The 17961-nt window shown below is 38.1% G+C and overlaps 1 protein-coding gene across 1 annotated transcript in view; it reads left to right on the top strand.

Moving 5' to 3' along the window:
- ACSS3 (acyl-CoA synthetase short chain family member 3) overlaps positions 1–17961 on the top strand; it is a 140339-nt gene that overhangs the window by 18953 nt on the left and 103425 nt on the right. The window contains exon 2 of the mRNA XM_021689851.1: positions 13740–13884. Within this exon, the coding sequence (XP_021545526.1) occupies positions 13740–13884 (145 nt within the window). The remainder of the gene's footprint in view (positions 1–13739; positions 13885–17961) is intronic.

The following is a 17961-nucleotide window of genomic DNA, read 5'->3' as shown; positions in this document are numbered from 1 at the left end:
TACAGAAACAATATCCCTGGTGGTTAAATTAACATAAGGTTATTATGCTGCCCCAAGCAAGCAATTACCCAATTTGGAGGGTTTCCTGGAACAGTCAGTTGATATCGCTCAAGGCCAAGTATCTGTAATTTAGGTGAGATGTCCCCGTGTGAATAAAGCAATATCATGCCCTCTTAAAAATGCTTAAAGCCTTCTCTGTGTGCAATAGTAGTCTTTTGAGCTAGTCACTGTTTTTTACTGAGCGTTTACCTCATGAGACTCTTTCTTATTTGTGTTAATGTGTCAGAAGAGTACTACTCCAGTTCACATTCATTCACACTCGCAGGCATTTATTTAAAAATAATTATTGAGGATTTGCTGTGTGCCATTAATGAGCTAGTACATGGTCTCTGCCCACAGGAAACAGCTTCTAGTGAAGGTACAAGAATTACTCAAATAAGCACACAGACATGTAAAATGGGAAATTCATCCCATTTTCCTTGGAGTCAGAAAGCACTGGGTTGCAGTCTGCCGCATGTTAGTTTTGTAATTCTGGGGAGTTACTTGACCTCTCTGAGGCTCATTTCTCATCTATAACATGAGAATAACAGTGTCCTCCTCAAGGGATAGTGTGTGGATTAAATGATTTGATATATATAAATTACCAGACGCAGAACCTGGCATATGGGCGATTAACAAAATATTAGTTCCTTTTCCTACCTCAAAACTGTTCCTTTTTCTTCTTATTCCAGATCTCCCTTAAAGACAATATAAACTTGACAACCAGAGATGAAAAAAAAAAAAAAACCCTCAGGTTTCTCTGATACCGTCCTTCCTCCTACTTCTAGTTCCTTTTTGATTTGGTTCTATAATAGGTCCTCTTCCCCCGTGTTTTCATTACTTATTTGCTCCTCTTGGCTAGTTAAGAGATCCTAACTGATTCCATTTCCTTGTTTGCCTCTCAAGTCTGATCTGAAATCCATTTCTAAGCAGAGTGTTCTCCAGCTCTAGACCTTTTAATTTGCCTGCACTTCCTTAACAAGGCATTCCAGGCTTTTAAGATAAGGCTTGCATTGGTCTTCCTTGTCTTGGCTCATGGTATGCTCCCCCCGCCAACATCTCCTATTTCAGCAGCTTTAATGCACTTGCACTTCTAAACAGGACCTGAATTTTGCCTAATTTTTGTATCTATCTCACTGCCATTGCCATTGAAAAATAATATTTCTGTCAATTTTCAGTGCCTCCTCCCTCAGCTACCTTCACTTTTCACCTGTTTAATAAAAGCCAGTTGAAAAGTTTGTACAAGCTAAAGAGAAGCCAGAGCATCCCCCTTGTCTTTATATCCTCACTTCTCAGCCATGTTGTCTATACTCCAGGTTCTCCTCTCCTTTAGGACACTTGCATCCACTGCAGTGGCCTCAGTGCTCATCACTGTATCCGAACTGCTCTCCCAAAGAACACCAATACCTATGTGTTCCTTTTCAATGGATTGACCTGGAGTCCTTACCTCATTTGATCTCTCTTCAGTATTTGATGCTGGGGACTACTTCTGTCTCCTCGAAATTCCCTACAACGGCATTGTTCAATACGGTAGTTTGTAGCCACATGTGGCTATTTATATTTGAGCTTAATTAAAATTAAGTAACATTTAAAATTTAGTTGTGCAGTGACATTAGCCACATGTGGCTATTGGGCACTCGAAAGGTGGCTAGTATGATTGGGGAACAAAATTTTAAATTATATTTATTTTTAATTAATTTAAATTAAAATTTAGCCAGCTACCTGTGGCTATGCTATTCTGAAAAGACAGAAACTTCCCATCATCACAGAAATTTCTATTGTACAAGGCTTCTCTAGAGACAGGATTGGCAAAGTTTTTCTTTAAGAGGCCAAAAAGTAAATATTTTTTGGCTTTGTGGGCCAGTTAGTTTCCATTGCAAACACTCAGTTCTGCTGTTATCAAGCAAAAGTAGCCACAGAGAGTCTGTAAACAATTGAGCGTGGCTGTGTTTCAGTAAAACTTTATGTACACAAACAGACTGTGGGCCAGATTTGGCTTGTGATTATGGTTTGCAGATTCCTCTTGAGCCCTGTTTTCTTTAATATGCATTCTTTTCATTCTCTTCCTCTTTTTCTCTAAAAATCTCTTTTTTCAATCTTCCATATTTCTCACACCCCTCCCTGCCTTCCATTTCTATCACTGCAACACTATTATTACAAGAAATCTTGCAACAGTCACCCTCCCCTTGTGTCCTACTTTAGCCCCTTATACCCATTGCCACAACACTGTGCTTTCATAACTTATCTAAGCCAGTTCCCCCCCCATTTGTAAATGTGTATAATAATAGTAATTGCCTGATAGGGTTATTGAAAGGAGTCAATGAAATGTGTATAAAATTGTGGTTATGGAGGATATAGAGTACACCAACACAGTATAAGTGGTTGTGACTTGGAGCCTGACTGTTTGACATGCATTCCACCAGTGTGGACCTTGGTTAGGCCACTTAACTTCTCTGTGCCTCTGTTTCCTCATCTATAAGAGGAGGATGATATTGCTGTATACAGAGTCATTATGAGAATTGAATGAATTTGTGTTAACTGTTCTTAGCGTTGTCTTGGCACAACGTAAGTGCTCTGTTGTTTTTTGTTTTGTTTTCCCAGTTTTATAGATGGAGGAAGAAAGACCTAAGCATGTTAATTTGCCTGCAGTCCCACATCTAGTACCTGACATGCCTGGTATTTGAACTCTGGTTTTTTTGACCTCAGAGTTCAGACCCTTGAAACAACTATACTACATTCATTTCAACATCCACCAGTGCCTAACCACATTCTTCTAGTTGGAATTAATCTCTTTTTTACTGTACTTTCATCATACTCAGTTTCGACCTCTGCCAGGAAATTTGCCACATTTTGCTTCCTATTACAGTTATGTAAATCATTCTGGCTTTTAGAATGGTGGACATGGTCCCGATTATATTTTTTCCCCTTTTCTTTACAGTCTCAGGTCTAGCCAACGACAAATTATTGTTAAATTTGTTGGATGAAAAAACTTCTGAAGAGAAGATCATTATTGATAGCTAACATTGGGGGTTGTAATCTGCCAAAGTCTGCCTATAAAATAATGAATTATTCCTTATCATGGTTATACATTCCTCACTATTTTAGTATAGATTTAGTGTTTTAGTGTGTAGATAGCCAAATATATCCATCATCTTTGAATTGTTTTCAGTATGTTATCCTTGGGTTTATTTAACTTCTAAAAAAGAGCTTGAACTTTTTTTTTTTGAAATTGTGCCAAAATAAAGACCCAAATAGGTGGTCATCAAGGAAGGAAATTGTAGTATGATCCAAGGAAGGGAGCTCCTATCAGAAGGTAAATTGTGAGTTGGACTTTCCAGTTAATTAATGGTGAATGTATGTCCAGTATGGAAATCAAAAGCTGGGACTACAGAGAGGGATGCAGCACTGTGACTACCAAATATGGTTGTGCTAGGGCGCCTGGGTGGCTCAGTTGGTTAAGCATCTGCCTTCGGCTCAACTCATGATCCCAGGGTCCTGGGATTGAACACCATGTCAGGCTCTCTGCTTAGCCGAAAGTCTGCTTCTCCCTCTCTCTCTGCCCTGCTTGTGCTCTCTCTGTCTCTTTCTCTGTCTCTCAAATAAATAAATAAAATCTTAAAAAAAAAAAAACAACACAAATATGGTTGTGCCAGGGGTAGCTTTCAACAGTTACTTCTTACAGATTGAAATATAGCAGTTTGTGAAAGAATTTCATAGGTCACACTTTTGAAAATACAGTAAGTTTTATTCTTGAAATAGGAGGGAGTGGTCGAATTGAAAGGAACATTTTAAACTTTACCAATTCCACTTTCTGTACCCGGTTAATCAAATTCACAGAGTAATTGCTATCATTTTCCCCCTCTGAAAGAAGTTTTTTTTCTTTTTCTTTTTAGTGTCAGAGTTTTATTTCCTTTTTATAATGTTTAAAAGTGGTTTAACAAATACATGCCTAAATAACAAAATTTTAGCTCTCAACAAAGAGAAGTTTGGTAATCATGAGAATTGATGGGAATAGAAGAATCATGTGAACATTTGGCACTAGTTTCTTCTGGTACCTAGAGATCAAGACTATGGAACTTGTCAGGCTCCCAACCTCCTAAAAATCCTTCAGATATCTACCTACATTCATCCACTCAGCCCAGTGTGTGGGCCAAGTACACACTCCAATTTAACTCGTTTGATGAACAAGGTCAAAGTGAAATACAGGGTGGGCTAAAGTCAAATATTAGGAAGACAGGATTCAGCATAGGCTAAGGGGAAGAAGTGAAGTCAAATTCAAACAAGATTCCCTCTGAAGAGCTGAGTCCAAGGTTTTATGCTAGATGTAAACTAGCAGGGGTTAATGAGAAAAAGGAAAGGGAAAATAGAAAATCATGCATAAAGAAGTTTGGAAAGAATTTCAAGAGCTTTCTTCTTTTTTTCTTGTAAAGATTTTATTTATTTACTCGAGAGAGAAAGTGCACACAGAGGGAGAGGGAGAAGCACACTCCCCACTGAACAGGGGCCCCAACGAGGGGCTCAATCCCAGGACCCTAGGATCATGACCTGATGAACCAAAGGCAGACGCTTAACTGACTGAGCCACCCAGGCACCCCTGCCAAGAGCTTTCGTCTTAATGGAGTTCCTTCTGAAGACTCTCAGTTCCACCTCTGTGAGCTCAGACACTAATGATGGTGCATCTTGACTTCTTTTTAGGGACATCTAACATTATTATAGTGACTACATAATTAAGGCAGCTGACATTACCCTGTTTTTGGTTTGTTTGTTTGTTTGTTTGTTTTGCCCTGGAAAGTATCTGTCTGCCTCTTAAATTGTGAAATATGAAATATTTTAAAATATTTTAAAGTTTGTTTGAATTTGCTAAAATTGATGGGTTTGAGAACTTTTCTATCTGTCAGTCAGGATAGACCAGGTTGTGCTGCAGGAATAAATGACCTTCAAATACCTCTAGTTTAAAATAGCCCAGGTGTCTCTCATTCATGTAAATTTGTCTTTGGTTACCCAGGAGATTTGCTTCATGTCAGCTGTACTCATTCAAAAATACAGGCTGACAGGGCAGTCACCATTTAGAATGTCATTGGTCCTTGTGGCAGAGAGAAGGAAGTGTGGAAAACACGCTGGATCTTGAGGACTTCTTGCATTACTTCTGTAGCCATGTTCATGGGCCATGGCAAGCTTCATGACCATGCCTCAATTCAAGTGCAGTTTTACAAGTGCCTGGAATGAGGGCAACCAAAACATAATGGACAGCAAGCAGGACTGATGAACACAGATTTATGATAGATCTCCATGTAATTTGAAAGTTCTATGTAGCCATTATTAGTATTACTATATTAACTGCTTGAGGTTGATTCTGGTGAGAAAAATAAAGAAAAAGAAGAAGCAAAAGTTTGATGATCCAAGTTTCAGTTTCTTAAAACTGAGTTTAGATGTTGTCGTAAGTATAAGAAATACTCCTTTTTACCAGAAGAAAATTGAAAAGAGATGCTTTTATTTAATTAAATTTTTTTCATCAATGGTAATTATAATGATATGGAGTTGATAATTCAGTCAAACGAAGAGCCAAGCAGTCTTCTGTTAAAATTTATATTTTTACTTAAATATATTTAAATCATCCATTTAATTCATAAATACATGTTAGTAAAAATCAAATTACACAGAAGTATTTATTACAGAAAAATATAGACTATCCCTTTTCATACTGTCCCATCAATTTTTCTTTTGCCCAACTTTACCACTATTAATATTTACTTGTATATTGTTCTAGACTCCTTGTGCTTTTATACAGCACAGAGATAAACATACCAGCATCTTGCTTTGAATAAATTATAAGTACTGTGTATTATATCTTTATATCAATCCAATGGGGGTTAAAAATAACATTTCATTATTGTTTTAATGTTCATTTTCCTGATCGTCTCATAATTTTTTACTTATTGGCCGTTATCAATTTTTTTCCCTCAATGGATAGTGTGCTGAGGTTCTTTAACTATTGGATTTTTAATTTTTTTCATATTGATTTTTAGGTACATTTTATATATTGTTGAAGTTAAAAATATGTCTTTCCCCTTGTTATTTATGTTGAAAATATGCCTTACCCACTTCTCAGCTTTATATTGTCCTCTCTTTGGACAATATATATATATATTCATACACAAATACATGAACAGCTACATACACACACATATGCTCATCTGAGTGTCCAGGTTCAGGTAGCTGATTGGAGTACATCTCAGAATCCAGGTAAGGATCTTTGCTCATGTGTCAGTGAATGCATATTTTGGTTACTAGAGTCCTTCGTCCTGTGATTGAGAGCAAAGGGGATTTCCAGGTGGCAATGGTATGTAGGGTTTCTAGGCCTCCTGGAAGTCATATAGAATCTTGTCTCTGTTCTACAGGTCTTAAATATTCTAGAGGATCATCCATACAGAAACTCTCCCTATTTCAGAAAGTTAGACTGGGCTGGTGAGAGTTTGTGTAATGTATATGTAGGTGGGGGAATATGTGTGTATGGCTTATGTCTTGATTATCCATCCAAACACCTATGGCCCATTTTTTACTCCTACCTTCCTCTGATTGTGGTGTTATTTCAGACTTGTATTGAGAGCCTTTAGGGAGCCTCTTTATTCCCTGCTTGGGGTTTATAGTTTCCCCATAAATATATTCTATGGTATGGTTGTTTAATTTTTTCTACACATTGTTTTCTTTCTTTCTTTTAACTTGACAGCACATAAGATGTCATGGAAATCTTTCTGTATCAGTACACTTGGATCTAACATGTTTTTCATGACTTTTGGATTTAGCAGTCATTCTACTTCTGTTTGCTTCATGTAGTCCAAATTTTGCCCCTGCTCTGATCTGTGGTAGTACCATTTCTAGTGGTCCCATTATTGCTATCAATTTGTTTTCAGTTTTGTATTTTTTTCTGTTATTCGAGTGAGCTGTGGGGTACATTCAGATTTCTTTCAATTTTCTGCAGAAGAAATTCAGAGTTGAGATATGGTAGAATAAAGAATATGAAGTTTTTTCCTTTCTTTCTTTAACAGAACTAAAAGCTGACTGAGTTTAAAGAGAAAACTCTTCACAAGACTTGAATGAAAACATTCAAGTAGTTGTATCTAGAAACTACATAGCCCTGGCAAAGACTCTGATATATATGCATAATACATATGGGAAGATTGGAGCATCATGAAAGAATGAGTATAGTAAGCATGAGTCACAAATTTATGCTTGTACAAAAATTGTACAAAAAACCCTGATGCTTGTAAAATTGACTATGGATAAATAAACAAATATAATTGTACCACCACATCATTATATAAATATAAATATAAGTACTTAGGCATATGTATATGTATACCTATACATATATACATACATATATATACACAGATAGCATACAATACATATGTGTAAATATACTAGATCATATATATTACATACAGATTTTATACATACATGAATAAATTATTGGCATATGTCAGGGATCAGTATAAAAAATGAAACCAGAAGAGAGTATTATGAATTTCTTAGAGGAAGAAATTGCAAAGGAAAATGATGAGTTTATTTGACTACATACAAATTTCAAATATTTTTATGTCGGGAAACACCATGAATTGAAATTCATGAATAAATTGAGAAAATAATTTGTAACCATGTCAGACATAAATTCATTGTTCAATATAAGGAACTTTTAAAACTTGATAAGACATTGTTCTTAATACCAGTAGTCAAACCAAAATTAAAACTATTTTTCACTTCTCAAACTGAAGAAGATTGAGAATAATCTGTATTTGGAGGAGTGTGATAAAATGGGATTTCAGGTATTGCTGATTGTAATATAAATTGATTCAATATTTCCAGAAGGAATTTAATTACTTGTTGTATGTGTTTGATTGTAGGAATACTTGCCTGCAAATGTAATAAAAAACAATGTAACCAGTATTTCTCTATAAGAAACACCATTCCAAGATCATTTAAAATAATGGCAGTATTATGAAAGGCAATTTGCAACAATACAGGGTTAACATTATTATTGAATAGCCATTGAATAGAATATTATGCCATCATTAAATGTGTGTGTGTGTGTGTTTTAATTTTTCCGGCCCTTGGGAAAGGCTCATAATGCAATCTTAAACATAGGAGCAAAATATTTACATATATAAAAAATAAAATACCCCAAAGTATATTTTCTCAGTTGTTTCTCAGTGGGCATTAGTTATTTTAATAATCTGGGGAGATAACCCATTTAAAACCTGCTCATGAATTTAGAAGGGACAGTGAAGAGATAGCACATAGAAGGCATTCAATTGACCTTTACTGAAATGATTTGGTTTAAAATGAAATAAGAATCTGTCATAGTAGAATAATCAAATCTTTGAGCTGGGAAGCTCCTTGCAGGTCACTTGGCCCAGTCAGCCACAGTAAACCAATCTTTAAGTCTAGCCAATTTCTAGTGGTATATTCATTAACTCTTACCTCCTCTGGAGCCATGCCAATTTGTTATCTCCTGCAACAGTTCTTATTTAACACTGTTTACAGGCCCTGCCCTTTATTTGAATTTCCTTTCTGCCTGTCCTAAAGGGTACCCTTAAAATTCTAACCCAGCCAAATGCTACAGAAAAAACTATGACCCCAATCCCATCCTCACCCATGAAAACCTGGTGCAGAGTCTAGACTTGTACTCTAGCCAGGCTCTAAGGTGGCAACACAAACATTGCCACCTCCCCTGGTGGTGTCAGAGAAGGTTATTTTGTGAGTCAGACCTTTCATTCTGCCTAAGGTAGAGAGGTAAGGAGACTCTTCCATCTGGCAGTGTCAGTGGAGACCACGTGGAAAAACAGTAAAAAGGTGCCTCCTCTCAGCCAGGATAGTTTCATGGAAGCCTAGTGGGATCCTGAACTTTCATCCTAATCCGGCAGTGATGAGATACCCCTCACACCCACCAGTGTCCAAGGAGGCCATTACGGGAACTGGGACTAACACCTGTACCTGGGAGTAATGAGGCATCCCTCTCCTCCACCGACATAGTGTTAGGGGAGGTCTGGAATATAAATAGGATCTTTAAATAAGCTCCAGAGTCTCATAATAAAACACCCACAATGTCCAGGATACAATCTCAAATCACTCGTCATTCCAAAAACCAGGAAAATCTTAACATGAGTGGGAAAACAATCAATAGATGCCAACCCTGAGATGACACAGAGATTGGAACTATCTGATAAGGTTTTAATGCAGCCATCATCAAAATGCTTCAACAGACAATTATAAACATACTCAAAATATTTTTTTTAAGTCACAATAAAGAAATAGAAAGCTTCAGCATAGAAACACAAGATATAAAGAAAAACCAAATGGAAATCTGAGAACTGAAAAATACAATTACCAAAATAAAAACTCACCAAATTGGCTCAACAGCAGAATGGAGACCACAGAGGAAAGAATCAGTGAACTTGAAGATAGAAAATAGGTTATTTATAAATGAAATAATTAATATGATGTTAATACTGATGTGTGTCTAGATGTCTAAAGACTTGGGTTGCAGGTATGGCATTATCCAATTTCTTGCCAAATGTCCTGGGAATTATTCTTGTTAAGTCTCTGTTCTCTCAACTTTAAAATGAGATAGTAAAAACTGCCCTGGCTACTCTACCTGGATCTTAAATCCAGTGTTTCTTGAACATTCACTAGTATTTTTATTCATTCATTTATCAAATATATATTGAATGCCTAATATGAGAACTGCTATAGTAGATCCTAGGACTGTAAGGAGAATATGACATTGTTTCTGCTATAAGGTAGATTACAGTATAATGAAGGAGACATATAAGTACACCAATTGTCAATACAGTGTGATAAGTACCATGGCAGACATATGTGCATAGGGCTTTGGATCTGCCTGGGGGAGGGTGGTGGTAAAGGTAAAGGATAGCCACAGAAAAAGCAGCTGACTGGACTCAGGAATTACAAATTTTGTAATTCATTAAAGCTGAAATGTGGGAAGCTGGATGGGGAGAAACAAAGCTGAGATGAATGGGCTTTGCATGCCATTGGAAGATACATAGTTTTTATTCTGAACTTCATGGAACAGTATTAAATAACTTTGAGCACTATTTGGTATGAGAACATTTACATTGAGGGAAAATATTCTTTAAAAACTTTTTTTTTAATTTGAGTATAGTTGACACACAATGTTACATTAGTTTCAGGTGTACAACATGGTGATCGAACTTCTTTATACATTATGCTGTGCTCACTGCAAGTATAGCTACCATCTGTTACTGTAAAATGCCATTATAATATCAACTGTATTCCCTATACTATGCCTTTCATCTTCTTGACTTATTCGTTACATAACTGGAAGCCTGTATCTCCTACTTACCTTCATCCATTCCCCCACCTCCTTCCCTCTGGCAACCATCAGTTTGTTCTCTGTATTTATAGGTCTGATTCTCCTTTTTGTTTGTTTATTCATTTATTTTGTTTTTAGATTCCACATAAGAGTGAAATCATATGGAATTTGTCTTTCTCAGTCTGACTTATTGAGGAAAAACATTCTAATAGCATAGGAGATGACTTGAGAGGATGGGCTGAGGCCTGAGGCAGGGAGATTAATTAGGAGGCAGTAATTCTAACCCAGGTTATCAATGAGAGACCTGAACATCTACGGAGATTAATGTGATGTTACATATGACCGATTGAATGTAGAGAATGAGGGATCAAATCTGACTCTGGGGTTTCTAATTCAGGTCCCGGGGATTGCAAGGTTGTTCCTTGAAATATGGAAAACAGGAGAAGGGGAGGGTTTGCATTTGGGATGGGGCAGTGGGTTGAGGTGGGGTGAAAATGACTATAGTTTTGGACATGTTATTCTTTCCAAATAGAGATTTTGTTGGGTAGGAAAAATTTTTTACTGTACCCCTCTAGGTTCTTTTGGCTGATCTATTAATTAAATTGATGTAATTCGAAATTAACGAGAAAAACTAATTTCGAATGTATGGGAGCCTCACACAGACATGAGAGAGTCGAATAGTCAGACTATTGAGGCTTATATGGCATCCTGAGCTAAGGTGAAGGGGGTAGGGGCCTAGAGCTTCAAAGGGAAGGAAGACAATTCACAGGAAGATGGAAAGAGCAAATGTTTTTTTGCAGAGACCATGTGACATAGAGAGGAATTGGAACAAATAAGCCCTGCCAAGCCCTCCCCCCACAGCCTACCATGCTTAGCCCATACCCTTTGTAGTTACCTTTGGTGATAGATCTTTTCCTGGACCAGGCCGTCTAACTAAATTCTTAGAAGCAGTTAAGGAGGGGGGAGGCTAAAGGTCTTCCTGAGTCTTTTGGGCCTTGATTGTCTTCTGCTCAAAATAATCCACATGTCAAAGTAGCATGTTTTAGGGATGCTCATTCTGAAACCCTTCAATGTCCAGCAGACTGTGGCTATAAGGGTCCAGAAAGGAGGTCAGGACTGGAGCTAAAGATGGAAGTTAAACCATATGAGTATAAAGATTACCCAGGGAGTGTATGCAGAGTGAGCCAAGGGATGGATATGGAGCCTTAAGAATCTTGGTCAAAGATTTGACAGAGGAAAAAGATTCCATGAAAGGTATTGAGAAGGAATAAGTAAAGCGGTAGGAGAACAGTCAGCAGATGATAGAGTGAATTCTTCCTGTTCTTTGGTATTGAGGGGGCCCCTTTTTTTGTGCACTGTCATGAGCATAATTAATTATTGTGCACAAAGTGTGGTAGAGTAGAACTTGTAGATAAAAAAAGAGAATGATGACAAAAACATTTGCTCTTCCAGCAAGCCAATATTCCAATATTCTGTTTCAGAAACAGAAACAAAATAAAAAAAAATAGAAGTAAATATTTTTGTGAGAAAATCCTATAAAACATCTTCCCTTATTTCTGCCACAAAATGTTAAGCAAGCTACCTTTTTTTCTTGGCGTATTAGCTAATTATGGCCACATTTATGCTGCGTATCCAGTAACTCTAAAAATGTCCAAATCTAACACATTCAGCAGTTGTTTCCATGTATCTCTAGGTTGTCATGGGGTCAGATGATCCAGGATGGGCATGACTGGAAACGTGGCTCCAAGACATATTATCTGACTCGGTTGGGTTCCCCGCTTTTTTTGGGCTCTACTCCCACCTGCAAATAGCTGCTTTGGGTAGGAGGCTGAGGAGGCAGCTGTAATACCGGGAGGCTCTTCTGGAGGAAGTAGAGGTGAAGGTGAGTGAGCCCAGCTGTACAAGTGCTTTCAGGCCTCTGCTGATTCAGCAAAGCATGCTCCCACGGATGAACCACATGGAGGTGGGGCCAAGGGGAAGAGACAATATTTTTGAACAAATATCGAACCTATCACACTTGGCGATTAAGAATCTTCACGTTAATTACTTTTTGTGCTGTGCTGTCAGGTAGTCATAGTCCGATTATTGAAGTGTGGAGGGTCATTTGACCCTGATTAAGTGATCCCTCCTCCTGCTGAGTTCTGTATGTGTAATTTCTTAATACCACCACTAAATCTATAGCTGCTTTTAATTCACTGCCTCATTTCACACAGGCCTTTTTGAGTGAAGACCTGAAGGTGATCCTCTGCTATCTGACAAGACTTTTTCTTCTTGCATCAATGTTTTTTTTTTTTTCTTGTTATTTTGCATTGTTGCAATATTTGCTAATCTGACATTGGGACAAATAGACCACTGCTGTATTTGAACGCTTTATTCTAATCCCCTCCTCCTAAACAAGTGGCACATGCAAAGCCTTTTCTTTTGGAAAAATGAGATATATTTCCTTAAAAAGTATCTCCATCTATCTACATGATATCCGTATTTTCACAGGAAGGCATTGATCAATTAGCAGATGAAAAGCACTAAATTGCAAAGGCCTTTGAAAAAATTAATTAAAATTTTATATGCATGTCCATTCTTTATTCAAATTATGAAACATCTCGAAAACGCAAAAAAAAAAGCAGAACAAAGCTTATCTATTCTTTGTGCAACTGGATGCATCACACTTAGTTGATGCAAAAAAATGTATATATAAATAGCTCTTTTAAAGAATTGAATTTTCCAGTAAGTTTGTCTTTTTACAACAGATATCCAAACTCAGTACACATCTACCATTTGTTCTCTCAGCCTAATGTTTGCTTGGCCTGCATTGCTCTTACATACAATTCATTTCATCCATGTAACCTAGATTATTTTGGTGCTTCATACTTTAGTTTCGTCCTAAGCAATTAAATCCACAAAGTTATCCCCTTGAAATGTGAGATATATTTTTTTCTAGTGCACATCAAAATAAATACATATTTATTAAAATAAAGAGGTCCCTTCTGGGGGTATGTGGGTGGCTCGGTCGTTAAACGTCTGCCTTCGGCTCAGGTCATGGTCCCAGGGTCCTGGGATCGAGCCCCACGTCTGGCTCCCTGCTCAGTGTGGAGTCTGCTTCTCCCTCTACCCCTTCCCCCAACTCGTGCTCGTGCACTCCTTCTCTCTCAAGCAAATAAATAAAATCTTAAAAAAAAAGATGTCCCTTCTGTACCATCTTAAATATCTACTTTGTAGACATCATTATCTGGCATACTATGCATGGGGAAACACTTTTAAGGGCAGTGGTACCAAACTAGAAATATAGAAACTGGTTAAGCAATAATATATTTTGGAAAGCATTATTGACACTTACCTTCCAATTTTTCAGGTTTGTGGAAGGAATGCTTAACATTTGTTACAATGCCATCGATCGTCATATTGAAAATGGTCAAGGAGATAAGATTGCTATCATCTATGACAGTCCTGTTACAAACACTAAAGCAACTATTACCTACAAAGAGGTTCTGGAGCAGGTAATATCATAAATGTTCTGTATATGTTATTTGGAAATCATATAGAAATTACTTAAATAACCTGCATTCACATTGTGTAACCTTTACTTCACTTAATTCATTGACCTACATTACTATGGTTTTCTTTTGATGCAAATTGGAAAAACTAGAGATATGTTAACTCATTTAGATAGATAGCTTTTATCCCTTATATTTGTATGTTTCAGTACTGGAAGAGACTCATTTTACAGCGAGGGCTTAGCAAGCCTCTAAGAATATGTGTAAGTCCTCTCCTGGCCTTTGCTTCCATCTACGTTGCCATCACGTCAGTCCAGCTACTTTTCAGCTCTCGCAGTAGCGAAGCAGCCTCCCAACTTCCCCACTACCAGCCTCCCCTCCTGTTGGATTGCTACCTAACATGACACCGGAGTTTCCTCAAGAAACAACCAGTTAAAAACCTTTTCCTTAAAAATTGCTATTACTTAGAGAGTAAAATCTGTACCCCCAGAATGTAGAAGCCATTTGTAATGAAGCATTTCCCAAGCTTCATTTCCAGACCTTCTTGGCCATGCACACAACCGTTCTTCATCTTGGTTGTCCCGTCATGCCCTCTGGCACTCCTCGTCCTTTACAGGTCTTTTTACACACTGTGCCCTTCCTTCATTTGCTCTTTTTTCTTGTTTATTTGTTCTTTCCCATCTGTGTAGTTCTTGGGTGAATCACAATATTGACAGATGAAGTACAAGATTTTTTTTTTTAACATTAGGGTAGAAATGAGGTTTCAGAAGTAATTATGAATGTATTTGGGTATTGTGGACTGTGCAACATGTATTCTAGCTCTGTGGGGGCATTTATTTACATATGATTTAAAGGGAGATAAAAGCATAGGGAAGGGTTTCTACTTTGATGGTATTGACATTTTATTTATTTATTATTTATTTATTTAATTTAGAGAGAGAGTGGGGGGAGGGGCAAAGGGAGAGGGAGAGTGAGAGAGGGAGAGAAGCAGACTCCTCACTGAGCATGAAGTCCAACACAGGGCTCCATCTCACAACGCTGAAATCATGACCTGAGCCAAAACCAAGAGTTGGATGCTTAACCGACTGAGCTACCCAGGCGCCCGACACTACTGACATTTTAAGCCAGAGAATTCTTTGTTATGGGGTACTGTTATGTACGCTGTACGGTGTTTAGCAGCATTCCTGGCCTTTACCCATTAGATGCAATAGCTCACCTCCCGTAGTTGTAATGACCAAAAATGTCTCCAAGCGTTGCTGAATGTCTCCTGGGTGGCAAAATCGTTTCTAGTTGAGAACTACTGGTTGAGCAGAGTTGGTTTTACTAGGGTTTAGAAGCATTTGCTTTTAGTATATGTGCTGCCGAAGCGAGCACGAAGCATTTGCTTTTAAATTAAGGCTTTTGAAAGCACATTCTCTTCTTTTGCTTTTTTAACCTACTTAGGATTTGTACTGGATTTTTAGAAAATTTGGTCAACTTACCTTGACTCCCTGAAATTATATCCTTTTGCATCAACAATGTTCCTGTTTAGACTTCTAAGAGATTTCAAAAAAAGCAACTGGGACAATCCAATGTCTCCATCCTGAGTTGTTGCAAACAACCAAGAGAGAAATTTAAGCCAGTTTTGCTCAAGCTGGCTATCAGCCTGGTTGTATCAGTGAATGCTGGATTCTGCTGATTTAAACATAAGAGGAATTCATGAAAAGGGAAGACTAAAGAGACAGGTTCAGAAAAATGACACACCCCAAGGGAGAAGGGGCAGAGGTAAAAATTTAAGGAGAACCCACACATTGGTAACTAGACTTGCTGACTTGAATTAACCCCCTAGACTGACATAGTAGGAATACCTAGTTGGCCAATTTTAGGTTACATGCCTAAAGTACCAGGCAGTGGAGGAAGAAATGTCTTCTCTTCTTTTGATTTCATAGTAGGAATTGGGGTCCTAGCTCCCTCTAGGACTCATACTGGGGGAATTCCAATCCAATAAGAAGGGAGTTCAAATGTTAGGCAGCCCAAGACAGAACAAAATAAAATAATGCCACAATTATACTGTTGGGTACTTTGTATTGGTCTGTAAGTGTGAACTCTATTTTCAGAATGAATTATACAGAAACAGAGCTCACACTGGGGCTGAGGAGAGAAAGAACTCCATTAGCAAACGACCTTGTTTTTCATCTGAGGCCATGTTTTATTATAAGAGATAATGTAAATTTCCTGATAACCTGCTGTACCCTGTGTTTTATTTTAGGTTTGCATTTTTGGCTTTTAGATGAGGGTTTGTCTATGATTAAAAACTTTACTCCTCTGATTTGGGCGTATTGTCACAGCTTCATTTTATTAATATTAAGGCCTAAGACACGGGTGAATCTTAATTAGCATACAGATTAGGATGCTTACTTATATATTTCCAAATATTATCTATACCAATATTGAATTTGACACATAACCATCAGAACCAAAGAGAAAGCTTTAGAGAAACATAAACTAAGGAGAGTTAAATAATTTGCTGCTGTTTGTAAATCAATTACGTAAGTATATATGGTAAAGACATACACATTTTGCTTAGAACATTTCTGCTAACTCATCTTGATTTTCTAATATTGAGTCTAGACTCTTAGACCCTTTTGAGGTTTGTGCTGGTTCATTGGTTTCAGTTTAGCCTGACATCAGAGTACTTAAAAGTCCTGTTTCTCTCACCTGCTGACAGCTTCTGATTCCCCAGGCTTTTCTTCTCTAAAGTACTAAAGGAAGACGTGTTAGGAAAGAGGGAGGCATTGTGCTCCGCTTTGATTACCTGCTCCCGGTTCCCTGTGGCCTTTATTTTATTAAGTAGAGAAGACAGAGAAAGAAAGATTTAATGGTAATGCCACTGAGAACAAACAAAGAGAAGTGGCTTTGTACTTGTTTTAATCTCCCCTGTCTCATTTCTACTGGGAGTTTCTGACTAAGTAAAACTTAATTAAGTTAGTTAGCATTTCTTATTTAATTAGGGGACAGACACATTTTAGGCTAAATTGTTTCAGTGACATGAAGGATCTGAAGATTTTACAGAATGATTCAGAAGTAGAGCTTTTCCAAAACTGTCACCTTTTATGTAGATCTGATAATTTAAACAACCCTTTATTAAGACTTTCTGGAGAGAGATTTGAGCCAGGTTCAAGATCCATTGTTCATTCATTCAACAAATGTTTGTTTTATATGCCAAACTCTGTTGGGAACAAGGGATACAAAGTAAATGCACCCATTCCCTAATTTTAAGGAGCTAAGACCCTGCGTAACTGTAATAAAGGTTATGTTAGAGGGAAGTATTATGTTCTGTAGAAACACATGGGAAGGCATGCAGCTCAGCCAACTGTTAATACAGCATAGAAAGGCTTTCTGGAAGAGTCAATGCCTAAAATTAGCCCAAATGACCAGAAGTGGGAAGGGAAATCATGGGAAGGAGTGTCCTGCAGACACAAGGAATAGCTCATACAGAGATATTCAGGGAAGGGAGAATCCAGTGCCTCCCCGGTGGCTTTGGCATAAAGTACAAGCACGAGTGATTAGCGAGATAAGGCTCCAGTGAACCAGACTCCCAGAATTCCGAGTGCCACACTACAGATTTGTACTTTATCCTGAGAGCATGGAAAGAAAAAAACAAAAAACAAAAACAAAAACAAAGGTCCTCCCTGTGACCTTTGGTTCTGCATGATCAGCTCCTGTGACTTATTCCCTAGTCCCACTGTACTACACTGCACACCCCAGCCTCAGTGCATTGCACATCCCAGCCCCACTGCACTGCACACCCCTATGCCCCTGCACTGCACACCCTGACCCCACTGTACTGCACACCCCAGCCCCACTGCACTGTACACCCCAGCCCCACTGCCCTGCACACCCCAACCCCACTGCCCTGCACACCCCAACCCCACTGCACTGCATACCTCAGCCACACTGCATACCTCAGCCGCACTACACTGCACAACCTGACCCCACTGCATTGCACATTTCAGCCCCACTGCACTGCATTCCGATTCCACTGCACTGCACACCCAACCCCTCTACATTGCACATCCCGACCCCACTGCACTGCATACC

Source organism: Neomonachus schauinslandi, chromosome 5, assembly GCF_002201575.2.
Source record: "Neomonachus schauinslandi chromosome 5, ASM220157v2, whole genome shotgun sequence".
Classification (NCBI taxonomy): Eukaryota; Metazoa; Chordata; class Mammalia; order Carnivora; family Phocidae; genus Neomonachus; species Neomonachus schauinslandi.
This window is presented reverse-complemented; position numbering and strand designations above follow the sequence as displayed.